Source organism: Sinocyclocheilus grahami, unplaced genomic scaffold (genome assembly GCF_001515645.1).
Source record: "Sinocyclocheilus grahami isolate Dianchi unplaced genomic scaffold, SAMN03320097.WGS_v1.1 scaffold1396.1, whole genome shotgun sequence".
NCBI classification, from domain to species: domain Eukaryota; kingdom Metazoa; phylum Chordata; class Actinopteri; order Cypriniformes; family Cyprinidae; genus Sinocyclocheilus; species Sinocyclocheilus grahami.
In genome coordinates, this window is record NW_015506575.1 from 21,917 (window position 1) to 36,114 (window position 14,198).

Sequence of the window (14,198 nt, forward strand, 5' to 3'; positions counted from 1 at the left end):
ATAATTGTAAATCTAAGACTTAATCCAAATATTTGTTAGTTATTAGTGTAAATTACATTACATACTGTGTTCGTTTTACTTCTGCAGCTCTTAAAATAGGTCATAAATTGCCTTACATTTATTAAAAAAAAATTCTGCAGAGACCCTGTAAATAGTGAAATAAAATTAATTCCTTCATATTTGGTGATATGTTGATTGACATTTAAACTCTGATTTTCTATATTTTTTTTATCTGGGCTAGTTAAATACATTTTCGGGCTACCAAAATCTGAGGAGTACCTGGCCGAAGGGCTACCAGGGAGTTTTAAATTTTGCGAGCCCTGATTCAGTTAAGAAATACTACAGAAATTAAAGTAATCAAATGTAAAATAACTTTAATTTCTGTAGTCTTCATTGTAAAAATTAAATACAGATTAATGCATTCCATTAAAGTTATAAAACGTATTCAGTCAAGAGCAGAAAGTGATTTTCTATTATTTTCTATTAAGTGATTAATATGACAGACAGCAGCAGGTATATTAGCCCGCGGTCCCTTTAAGAGTTTATCCACGCACTAGTGTTGTTTTTGGCGGCCTGTTTTAATTTTAGTTTTAGTCTAGTCTTTGTGTGAAGCTGTCATTTTAGTTTTAATTACTTTTAGTCAACTAAAAGTCTGAGCATTTTAGTCAGAATTATCCATGACTATTTTCGTCTAGTTTTAGTCAATGAAAATTGTATTTTAGTCTCTTTTTTAGTAATGCAATTCTATTTAACCCAGTCAATATAGTATAAGTACCTAGTAGTATAGACGAAACCAACATTTTCTTTTAGCCAAACCCATTTCAAACAAGGTTATCGTATTATATTATTGTTACCTTATAGACTCAAGAATACATCCAGACACGGAAGACGCTCTGATTTGAATTTACAACATTTATTTTACCAACCAAACAATCTGCGTAATTGGCTCTCTGCGCTTCATTAATGGCCTGAAAGTTACAGTTAATTACAGGCATGTAATGCAATTTAATGAAAGGAGAATTCAGGAAGTCAAGTGCTTCAGCTTCTAGTATATAAATGTTTTAATTCAATAATCCCGTACAGAACAAAATCCAGATTATACCCCCAACTCATGTGTCCCGCTTCATCCGTCTAATGGAAGATTAGCTCTGATTAGCCATTAATTAGCTAAAGTGTCTCCCACTGACACACACACACAAAGCTTCGTGTCAGATTAGATTCAGGTCGGATCAGTTTTTAAATGTTGCGTCAGATTGTTATGGGATCATTTAGTATCTTTGTCTCACCATCCAATGAGAAACAGTATATTACAGTAAGCTAATACAAAGACCATGCAACGCAAAGATTTTGTCTTTGAATTAAGCAGCATCCATCTTTGAGTTTCATCACGTTCAAACATTCAGAGTCAGACTATGAACTCACAATAACTCTTAAGTGATGTCATCTGTCTGCGTCTGGTTTCCTTTGCAGATGATTGACAGGGCATGTTACTCTGTCGTCGTGACGATGGTCTCATTAGCCTGGCTCCTCCCAGTCATTGCTACTGCCACGCCCTTCCCCAGGGATCTGCAGCCAATCAGTGTGGTGCGTCTGGAAGGTGAGTCACATGACTGACGGGATCTCAGAGAGGAGTGATTGTGTTGGTCTCAATTAGGGCCGTGTGATATTATGATTTTTGATTGTGGGTGATTAAAATGCCTCCACGATCTGCTTTTGAAGAAACACTGCAATTCAGTCACAGTTCTGGCGTCTCGTCTCAATCTACTGTACAACGCCACATACATTCACATCAAATGTTACTCAGCGGTAGAGTTACACTCACGGGACACTGCACTTATTCACAATCACAAAACTACATTATTTGCATGTGCTTTAAAGCCTTAAAACAGCGTCTGATTAGTTATCCTTCATGTCTGATTATGCAAAAGCTGTCAAAAACACACATGGTTTACATATAAACACAGTGAACTCAGGGCTCAGCGCTAAGGATTTTTTCTACTGGTCCAGTTGTTTAAATTTTTACTTGCCCTGCCAACATTTTCACTGGCCCTGCCGCAAAAAAATTAAATAGTTGCTGTTATCATTGTTTTTGATCAGTTATCTTGTATTCTAATAAATAAGCTTATATGACACCAATATTTAGATGCCAATTAAATTTGACAATTTTCAATTTCAATTTCAATACAACAGCAAAAACAGCTAGCACAAATATAAAGTTCAATCAGGCAAGTGAACAGTCAGTAAATAAGAACAAACTAACAAATTACAAACAATAACACCACTGAATATATAGAACAAAGATACAAATGAAATGATGCTTAAGGATTTTATGTCTGTAGGTGTTCAGGTACAGAAATCGAATAGTCACATCTAAAATAACATTTCTATATTCTTCACTGTGTTGGAATTAGTGGTAGCCACAGCATTTTAATCACGAATCGATAAAAAAAAAAAAAGAGTATACACACTTGTAGCGTGTGCAATGTTTGATTTTTAAATTAAGACTGTATAATTTCAAAATCTGAAGCAAAAGCAGATTGGTCTGACTTTAGCTTTGTGAAATTATGCTACATAAAACACCTGCATGAAACATAAACAGCAGACGCATGAATGAGACGCAGATTCACTCTCTGCCAGCAGGTGGCGCTCGTGGAACAGCAGCGTTTACTTGGTTACTGCTGTACACAAAGCAGCGCTGTGCATTTTAGCACTACTTTAAATGCATTATACCGAGCCAAGATGAAAAGAAACTACCATGTAAACTTTTCAGAAAACAGTCAGTTCCTCTCAGAAACACATCCATATCAAATTTAGTATTTAGGATTTTCTTCCTATATTTCGCGCATCGTGAACAGCGATCTTGTTCTGCCTGCTACAGTATTTTCTCCTCTTTGTGTCCGTCTTCAGCGTCGCTGGCCTCTGTTAACAGCCGTTTACAGACTAAATATAATATTAACGTAATATTTCCACACAAATGACATTGCGATGCAGTTTGTGTGCAAGCACGAAACGGAGATAGTCTGAAATAAAACAAAAACTGCCCGGTCGATCGGTGCATCTCTACTCCACTGTAGGCTATAAATTAAATAAAGACTAATCATTGTTAAAGCTAAAGTTACACGCCAAGACGTGTATTTTGTATGACATATACAACATATGATATTTGTTCCATCAAGCGCAAGAAAGACGCAGAAAGAAACTCAGTTCGGGGTTTGCGCATCAGAGACGCAGCTGTCTGTGCGCTCTGTACAAACAGAACCATCAGGCAGTCCTTATTGTCGAGCCCCGGAACAGTTGAGAGAGAAACAGATGCGTGCCTGAATATTAGACGTGTGCAGCTCTTAAAGTGACAGCAGTCTAATAGTTCCAAACATGCTGCCGCTTGTCATTAAAGGGACAGTTCACCCCAAAATTAACATTCTGTCTCACTCTCATGTTGTCCCAAACCTGTATTAATTTCTTTCTTGTGCTGAACACAAAATGAGATATTCTGAAGAATGTGGGGAACCAAATAAAACGAGAAAACTGAGAAAAATCACTCACTGCTCTTGACTGAAAAACTTGAATACAGTTGCTTTAATAAGAATCGATGCATAATTTATACAGTGACGTGTATATAGTGTTTTGATATTTTTAATTTAGTTTCTTGAATGCTACGCTAAATACACCTACTGTACCTAAAAATAAAGCACTGTTCGTTTTATTTGTGTATTAATGTGCATCTTATTTTTTAATTACAAAGAATAAATAATGGCAAAGATTTTTATCTTCGCCCACTTTGGCCTAAACATCTTTTATTTGATGTTTTATTACATTGACATTGTTTTTAAAATATGCAAATTAGTTTGGCTGTGCTGCTCAGACAACCTGCAAAATATTAAAACCAATACGACAAAAATATCCAGTCGGATATGAACAAAAATCGGATTCGGACTGACTTTAAACTAAAACCATAAAGCACATTTTTATTGGTTGAAATAAAATAAATGTTCACTAAAATAAAAATAAAACACCTTAAACTTATTTTAATTAAATTAGTTCCAATTATAGAGTCATATAAAAAAAAATAGTAAATGATGAAAACACCAAAAACTTGAACAAAAATGTAAGTAAAAACTGAAAAAAAAGACAATGATACTAAAATAACACTGCTTTAGCAACTAGCTGAAATAAAATAATTATAAGTGTTTTTATATGTATTTGATTTGATTTCAGTTCATGTTAATTTTATTGCAAGTTTAGTTTTTTTTGTGGTTGTAGTGTCACTTAACTATAATAACCTATATAAGCAACGAACAGCAGTTCATCATAGAAAACGGCTTGTATTTTATAAATGCGGGTTGAGTAGTCTGTTTGTGAATGAGTTGTTTCTTGTGCTCCACAGACTCGCACCTGTATCCCAGTTTTCAGGGTCTGATGTTTAATAATGGCACGGAGCGTCTGGGTCTGGACTATCAGCGGATGATCCGGATCCAGCATATGCTGTACATCGCTGCCAGGTCACTGAAGATCAGTCTGTTCACCAAACCACATGCCTGGACTGGAGGAATTTTAAAGAAATGTGGTGCTATTAGACAGTCATATATGTGTCCCTGCAGCACAAAAGCAGTGTTGAGTCGCTGGGGGATATTTGTAGCAATAGCCAACAATACATTGTATGGCTCACAATTATACATTTCTCTTTTATGCCAAAAATCATTAGGATATTCAGTAAAGATCATGTTCCATGAAGATATTTAGTAAATGTTCTACCGTAAATATATCAGAACTTAATGTTTGATTAGTAATATGCATTGCTAAGAACTTCATCTGAACAACTTTAAAGATGATTTTCTCAATATTTAGATTTTTTTGCACCCTCAGATTCCAGATTTTCAAATAGTTGCATCTCGGCCAAATATTGTCCGATCATTCAGATGATGTATAAATTAGGGCTGGGCAAAAAAAAAGTAGATTTTTCGATTAATCGTTTTTTAAAATGACGTTGATTCGATCTTTTGCGGTATTTATTTCAGCAGACATTTAAAACGAGATCTGATTAACGTGAATCTTATCATTAGTCTTCTCCACTAGATGTCTTATTTACCTTGCGCTTGCATTCATTCAGCGCTTATCATGGCTGTTGCTGTTAGATACGGTTGACAAGAAGCGAGAACTAAGCATGCGTGATTTGCAATGCTCAGGTAAAATTCTATAGTAATACTACAAATCTGTGGAAGCGTTCGACATCACGCGTAAAAGGCACCATGATTTCCGCAATGAATGAATGAATGGCGGATGGTGCGACGCACCAATAGTTTTGTTTACTACACGCTTACTAAAGCGCGGGCGGCGCTCACGGTGTTTTCAGCCTCTGTCGTCTCACTATAATGATATGAATACACGAATATCATCCGCAGCTGCTCTGAGAGTCACTTCACTAGCATTTTATCATTTAAAATTGACAAAACTACCATCATATCACACACACAGCAGCTGCAAGTTCCTCACGGCAACCCGTCAAAATAAAAGTTTAGTTTAACGTGAAGAAAACGTATCAGAAATATGACTATTTAGCAGTCTTCGGACAACTATGCTACTACTACTACTGCTACTAATAAATATTAGTAAATCTTTATTTTTAAAGGAATAATCGCATTTGTTTTCTTTTTAACTTTAACAGTAAACCTCTGTTGTGCAGCACTTAGTTTGCCCAAAAAAAAAAAAAAAAGGGTTTTTCATTTGATTAGGATAAATTAAATTAATGTTTTATGCCTTCATCTGATTACCAGACATTTTTCTTTTATATGGCCCTATTATTGTTTAAAACAAGGACCCTATACAAAAAAAAAAGAATAGGTTTGAAATACAGGCCTTAATTTCTTTTTATTAATTCATCATTTGTAAACCATTTTTCTTTTATATGGCCCTATTATTGTTTAAAACAAGGACCCTATACAAAAAAAAAAGAATAGGTTTGAAATACAGGCCTTAATTTCTTTTTATTAATTCATCATTTGTAAACTGATGTTTAATGTTAATTTTTTAGAAATATCAATAGCATTTGTATTAAAACTATATTCACTGAATGTATAAAAAAAATAAATCGAGAATTGAATCGATACGCAGCCCTAGTATAAATCTCAATTTCGAAAAATTGGCCCTTATGGACTGGTTTTGTGCTCCAGGGTCACATATTTTGTCACATGTATATTTTAAATCAGTGGTCGCCAACCCGTCGATCAAGATTCATAAGTCAGTTCATAAGCAGTGTTGCCAAGTCCGTGGTTTTCCCGCAGAATTGTGCTACTTTAACCCTGTTGCCGCGGGTTGAAGCGACCCAAATAACGTGATATTTAGCCTCTGGAATGTGAGTTTTACTGGAAGATCCCCGCCGAAAAACGTGTATTTTACCCCCGGAATGCAATTTTTACAGGGGAACCCTCTTCGAAACGCGCTTGGATTAGTTTTATTACGAAAACCTGGCAACCCTGTTCATCAGCGCCACCTGCTGTCAGAGAGTGGCTAGATATTTTTGTTTAAAGCCAGTTTGTTTGTTATAAAGCAAATAGCCGATAAATAAATCTGCTTAAAAATCAGTATCAGGATTCAATTTGCTAGTTAAAAAAGAAAGAAGGAAAAGAAAATTCTGAATCGGCTATGATCGGCGCATCACTAATTAAAATACTAAGTAAAAGGCACGATCTGGGATGTCTTTTTCTATCAATTCTTCAATAGGTAGATCTTGTCTTTCATAAAGGCCGAGGTCAGGGATCTTGGGCCTAAAGAGGTTGGTGACCACTGCCTTAAAGGAATGCAGCTGGAGAAACACAATTAGATTTTTCTTGTGTTTTTCTCTTGTTTAGAGACCATGTATTTGTTGTGAATCTCACGTCTGCAGTCGATAAGATCATCCCACAGCAGGTAAAACACACAGGTGTAACCCATGCAGAAAACATGGACCGTATGATAATAATAATAATAATAATAATACAATTTAAGGAATATCTCACACTTTTTCTTCCATTTTTAAAAATGTTAATAGTAAACATTTTGTTGTGCAGCATTTAGTTTGTCAAAAAATAAAAGGAATTTTTAAATCTGCATTTGATTGCGTTTTTAAAGATTAATTAAAGTGTTAATGTTTTATGCCTTCATTTGATTACTACTGTTTTGGTAATAAATTTGTATAAAAAAAAATTTTTTTTATTAAAACGGACAACACAGAAAAACATAGTACCCTATTATTGTAAAAAAAATAATAATAATAAATTATTAAATTGTCATACGTTTTATGAATTCAATTGATTAGACATGTTTTTTGATTATTAAGATATAATGAAACTGTTAAATTTTCTGAACCAAGAAAAAAAAATGGAATAAAAAATAAAACTGAATTCAGGGGAAAACTGATTTCATAGGGCCCTAAAAGTGTACTCTTTATTTTTATTTTTTTATACATTGTTGTTAAATTGTGTACGTTTCAATTAATTGGACGTGATTTTTGGTTGCTAAAATTTAATTTAACCAATGAAACAGAGTCCAGAAAAATTACATCGTAAAAAATAATTAGGGAAAAAAATTATAAAATGGCCCTACGTTTAAAAAAAATATATGTTTCCGAATTTCAATGAATTATTATTGTTTGTTTGTTTAGTTTTTTTGAGTGAACCAATACATTTAATTTAACCATTAAAATGGAATCTAGAAAAAATAAAACTAACAGAATTTGGGAAAATAATGAATTGTTTTTCGTTTAGTCTCTAGCACTCTCTATTCTAATTCTATTCTTAAAAAAAATACACTTGTCCCTTTTAGACTTGCACTCTTTAAAAAAACAAAAACTAACACTTGCTTTCTAATCTTTTTGTATTCTATCTGTTTTCTTTTCATTTATTATACACTTAACAAAAGCAAAAATACCTCTAACACTAGCTTGCTCTATTCTTTTTCTATTCTATCTGTTTTCTTTTTATTTATGATATTATTTTAAAAAACCTTGCTGTGTGTGCTGCATTAAGCTAACTGAGACTTGTTATAGCACTTGTGTATCATTGCTCTTTTGTTGATTTTGATCGCTTCTGTTGTCTTCATTCGTAAGTCGCTTTGGATAAAAGCATCTGCTAAATGATTAAATGTAAATGTTTTCATAAAGGCCAACACTGTAACTGCCACACATGCGGGCTCATGCTAATCTGTGTTTTCAGATACTGACGTGGAGCTCTACAGACGTGTCCAAGTGCGCCGTGCGAGGAAGAAACAGCGTAAGTATCTCCATCAGAGCAGAGCTGAGATCAGATGAAGAGCGTCTGATACGACACACAGCTGGACTAAAGATGTCTGCTCAGTATCTCACTGTTGAGAAAGTGTCAGCTGATGAAACCACAGACAGAAGAGCGGCTGAATTCATCATGTTCTGCCATGAACCGTTTACACCTTATACTGACATCCGTCTCTGATGTTTTCCTATGCACACTTGTGATAGCTATTCATTTACAAATCGCTAAACATTTTGAACTGTTATTTTGGACCTATCTGTGTCTCTGCAGCACAAAAGCAGTGTTGAGTCGCTGGGGGATATTTGTAGCAATAGCCAACAATACATTGTATGGGTCACAATTATACATTTCTCTTTTATGCCAAAAATCATTAGGATATTAAGTAAAGATCATGTTCCATGAAGATATTTAGTAAATGTCCTACCGTAAATATATCAAAACTTAATGTTTGATTAGTAATATGCATTGCTAAGATCTTCATTTGAACAACTTTAAAGATGATTTTCTCAATATTTAGATTTTTTTGCACCCTCAGATTCCAGATTTTCAGATATTGTCCGATCCTAACAAACCACACATCAATGGAAAGCTACTTTATTCAGCTTATTATTCGAAAAATTGACTGGTTTTGTGGTCCAGGGTCACAATTATGCAAAAGAAAATGTATTTTTTTCCTTCTACTCTCTCTTCTGTTCAGAATTGTAGTTTTTGGGGGAACTATCCCTTTAAAACATGCATCTTCTGTTTTCAGGATGAATGCTATAATTACATCAAGGTTCTTGTGCCTCGTAACGACGAGACTCTGTTTGCGTGTGGAACGAACGCGCTGAACCCAGCCTGCAGGAACTACAGAGTGAGTGACACAGATTTGACTCCTCACATTCACGCAGGAGTTTCTCACGCTGCTGTTTGTGTTGTTTGTGCTCAGTTGAGTACGCTGGAGCAGGTCGGTCAGGAGCTGCTGGGTCAGGCCCGATGTCCATTCGAGTCTCGCCAGTCCAACGTAGGAGTGTTTGCAGGTGAGATGCTGAAACACACCACGAGTAATAGAACTAACTTCAACTAAAACCATAAAAACATTATCATTACTTGAAATAAAATAAGTTTAAGGTTTCTTTTTTAAATAACTATATGAAGATTTCATTTGCAAAAACCGATAACTCAAATCAACATTTTTTTTTTTCAGAAATCACGTTTTTTTTTTATTATTGCGCATTCCAAGTAATATCAGTCGAACTGCAGTTGGGTTGTTTTGATTAAGTAATAATAACTTAAACAAATACAGGTAATTACAAAATTAAAGTTCATTGAAAGTATGTTTTTTTTTTACATATTAAACGTTTGTTTTATAGCAAAAGCAGATAACTCCACATTTCATGCTTTAGAGTTTATAAAAACACTGGTTTAATCTTCGTAATCTCCTCAGATTGCAATGTAAACGCCTGACAAACGTTGTTGTTGTGGTGATCATAAACTGTATGGATGTGATTACACTGAGCTTTTCCCTCTCCGTTGTAACGCGCTGCTTTCGCAAGCTTCCGTGAAAACCTTTCAGCTTTTATTTTCCTTTTTCGCCCTGAAGAAGATATCACAGGTTCATCAAGTTCGTCGAAATGATCCTCGATCACTTTTAGTCAGCTTTGACGAGACTCCTCTCAGCTAGCGTGTCTTTTCAGAGTGAAAGTAGCCTTGTCACCTGACCTGAATACAGCGCGCTGATTCGCTAAAATGGATTTATCGGCTTCTGTTCAAAAACAACAAGAGCGCATATCGGCTTCTGCAGTGAAACGTGAACTTGCGATGCCTTGGAAGTGAACAAAACCGGCTTTTTCGACAAAACGACGTGTTTAGGGTTCAGCTCTTTTTTTTTTTTTAAAAAGTGGTGTTTATCGGTTTTTGCAAATTAACTCTTCTTATATTTTTTTTAGTTAAAGTTTATTTCAGCTAGCTGCGAAGGCAATATTTCTCATCGTAATTTAACTTGATGTACTAAAATAACTAAAACTGAAATTACAGTAATAAAAACTAATATAGACTTATTTTTAAAAAACGACAAACTAAATTACTAAAACTTTATTTAAACAATAATAATAATAATTATTGTTGTTGTTATTCATCATAATAAAATTAAATGCATTTAATAAAACATTTTACATGTTACAGTAAATAGTAACATTTTAATTTAATAAAATATTTAATTAAAATTAGTTACTTTGTAAAACAGTAATAGTCATAATAATAATTATAGTTATTATTATTATTAATCAAATTAAATATATTTATTGATTGTTTAATTTTTACAATTCAAATAATACAATTAAAGTATTTTGATTTTGTATAGTCATATTGAATATTAGTTGTTTTGTAAAATAACAACAATAATAGTAATAATAATAAATATTATTATTATTAGTAGTAGTATTATTGTTGTGAGTGTTATTGTTAATAATAATAATAATACAATGAAACACATTTTAATAAAACATTTAAGTTTACAGTAAAAAGTAATATATTTCTTTATTAATTTTTAGAATAATTTGTATTTTTTATTTTTGTTTTGTATTTTAAATAATAAAACAGTATTCTGATTGATGATTATCAATATTATTGTTTTTGTATTCCTTCTTTTTTGTCTGAAGCCAAATGCAGGCTATTGAACGATTAAATTATTGATTGATTAACCCTTTAGGCGCCAGGGTTTTTTTTTGGTGAAAAATGCTGGATTTTGACATCAAGATTTCAAAAGCTTGTGGCTTGAAAGGGCTTAAAGATAGAGATCTAATGTAAATTAGAAAAATGTTGGGCATGACCGAAAGTTTATGTGGGGTGTAAATATACTCGTCTAATTTGCATATTATGATCACTTGTTTGTGCTTCGTGAACACTCTCGCCTTGTACGGCGGCACCACTGCGCTGCAAAGATGTACCGCGAGAAGCGCGATCATTAGACGACTGATCGTCATTTCCAAAAGGCAAATATTCCCCTCAGAGTCAGAATCGGCGAATAACATTTGCAACACATCCTCACGGTACAACTTTTTATTAGCCATTTGGCAATTTTCTCTCACAAATCTCACAATTTACTCAGACGCTCTGAACTGAACTGCTTCCGCATCAATGACACGATCGCTCACTTGCTCTGCTATTTGCTCGAACACTTTGAATAGGAACGTGACGTAATTTTGGTCTAGAATCGAAGTACTACATGTCTGCCATCTAGTGGTAGGGAATACAAATGAGATATTACACCATATTAGGAACTACAGTCTATTTGATTAAGTATGACGTTTGGCGCTTAGAGGGTTAAATTGCTTTTGATTGGCAGCCACAAATCCTAACTAGACACCAGAGTTTGAGTCACCCCTTCACTAGTGTGTTTTGTCTCTGTGTTTCAGATGGTCATTTCTATTCGGGCACAGTGACGGACTTCCAGGCGAGTGACGCAGTGATCTACAAGAGTTTGGGTGGAGAGGGGCGACCCGTCCTGCGGACCGTCAAATACGACTCCAAATGGCTCAGAGGTGCCTCGTTTAGTCGATGAATGATTCCTCAGATCATGTGTTTTGTTGAGGAGCGTGTGCTGATTCTTTAGTAAGTGATCAGATCCAACATTTTCACCTGCTGGACCAAAAAACAGAAAAAATTACTTCTTTCAAGTAATGAGTTTTTCCCCATATGTAAATATAATATTTAACATATATCGCTCTGTATCTAGGGTGATATTGCATTATGTTATCTATAAGGTAATACGTAATTTTCACATACGAACTTTGTCTGGGTAGATGATAAAGCAATAAGCCCCTAGAAGCCGTGGTTATTGCATATATGTAGTAAGGTTTCACAAAATAAAACGGAGCAAATAAAGGCTTCGTGAACACTCTCGCCTTGTACGGCGGCACCACTGCGCTGCAAAGATGTACCGCGAGAAGCGCGATCATTAGACGACTGATCGTCATTTCCAAAAGGCAAATATTCCCCTCAGAGTCAGAATCGGCGAATAACATTTGCAACACATCCTCACGGTACAACTTTTTATTAGCCATTTGGCAATTTTCTCTCACAAATCTCACAATTTACTCAGACGCTCTGAACTGAACTGCTTCCGCATCAATGACACGATCGCTCACTTGCTCTGCTATTTGCTCGAACACTTTGAATAGGAACGTGACGTAATTTTGGTCTAGAATCGAAGTACTACATGTCTGCCATCTAGTGGTAGGGAATACAAATGAGATATTACACCATATTAGGAACTACAGTCTATTTGATTAAGTATGACGTTTGGCGCTTAGAGGGTTAAATTGCTTTTGATTGGCAGCCACAAATCCTAACTAGACACCAGAGTTTGAGTCACCCCTTCACTAGTGTGTTTTGTCTCTGTGTTTCAGATGGTCATTTCTATTCGGGCACAGTGACGGACTTCCAGGCGAGTGACGCAGTGATCTACAAGAGTTTGGGTGGAGAGGGGCGACCCGTCCTGCGGACCGTCAAATACGACTCCAAATGGCTCAGAGGTGCCTCGTTTAGTCGATGAATGATTCCTCAGATCATGTGTTTTGTTGAGGAGCGTGTGCTGATTCTTTAGTAAGTGATCAGATCCAACATTTTCACCTGCTGGACCAAAAAACAGAAAAAATTACTTCTTTCAAGTAATGAGTTTTTCCCCATATGTAAATATAATATTTAACATATATCGCTCTGTATCTAGGGTGATATTGCATTATGTTATCTATAAGGTAATACGTAATTTTCACATACGAACTTTGTCTGGGTAGATGATAAAGCAATAAGCCCCTAGAAGCCGTGGTTATTGCATATATGTAGTAAGGTTTCACAAAATAAAACGGAGCAAATAAAGTGTAATGATATTAATAAACACAGTATTCTTCCACCAAACAATGTAGCTCCTCAGAAACAGTTGTGGTTGCTACAAAGTGGTTGCCGAGCAACACACAAACGTAAACAAAGGTGTGTGTTACTTTGTAGCGTCATTTACAACAGCTTCGAACACGGCTCAGCCAATCAGAATCAAGCACCGGAACTCTCCGCTTTATAAATATATATATATAACCCTTACTAAAATGTATATATGTACACATGTTAATAATATCTACATGAAGATTTCTATATGGTATTATATGTAGCAACCATATATGTCAACCCTATAATATATATTTTATTTATATAAACAACTTTATTAAAACAACTTGTATGCAACATGTTTGTATGTTTATATACGTTTTTGTAATGTGTATGTATATTTTAATAAATATCAATCTTTTATATTTACCTCTATATATTTACTTGTATAATATCAACATGTATTGATAGATTTTAGGATGGAAATACATGTGCGTGACGTATATATCCAAAAATGCATACATAAATCTATGGACTGGATATTAAAATATGTATGAAGTTGCTCCAGTTTCTAGTAGGTTTCTTACTTGTTTTTACTTCATATTACATATATGGAAATTTAACGTGTGCTTATGTTACATTGAATATGGGTTATGGTTTTAGTTTAGTAATGTGGTGAAATTGTAATTTTTATTTTGTTGTATTCTCTTCGTAGTTTACTACAGTTTAACCTCTTGAAAACAAATATAGAATATATAAATTATAAACAAGCAAACAAAAACCCAACGTGATATCTTGTCTGTTGTGTTGTCTCTACAGAGCCTCACTTCCTGCATGCTGTCGAATACGGCAACTACGTGTATTTCTTCTTCAGTGAGATCGCGGTGGAGCACACCGGCGCTGGGAAGGTAAACAACGTGTGTGTGTGTGTGTGTGTGTGTGTGAGTGTGTGTGTAAGTGTATGAATGTGTGTGTGTGTGAGTGAGTGTGTAAGTGTATGAATGTGTGTGTGAGTGAGTGTGTGTGTAAGCGTGAGTGTGTGAGTGTGTGTGTGTGTGTGTGTGTGTGTGAGTGTGTGTG

General features: G+C 34.8%; 1 protein-coding gene across 1 annotated transcript in view; it reads left to right on the forward strand.

Annotated features, from left to right (window-relative positions):
- sema6ca (sema domain, transmembrane domain (TM), and cytoplasmic domain, (semaphorin) 6Ca) overlaps positions 1-14,198 on the forward strand; it is a 30,781-nt gene that overhangs the window by 590 nt on the left and 15,993 nt on the right. Inside the window, exons 2-9 of the mRNA XM_016256098.1 lie at positions 1,471-1,597; positions 4,385-4,499; positions 6,846-6,903; positions 8,187-8,243; positions 9,010-9,111; positions 9,187-9,277; positions 11,654-11,779; positions 13,938-14,026. Coding sequence (XP_016111584.1) covers positions 1,471-1,597; positions 4,385-4,499; positions 6,846-6,903; positions 8,187-8,243; positions 9,010-9,111; positions 9,187-9,277; positions 11,654-11,779; positions 13,938-14,026 — 765 coding nt within the window. The remainder of the gene's footprint in view (positions 1-1,470; positions 1,598-4,384; positions 4,500-6,845; positions 6,904-8,186; positions 8,244-9,009; positions 9,112-9,186; positions 9,278-11,653; positions 11,780-13,937; positions 14,027-14,198) is intronic.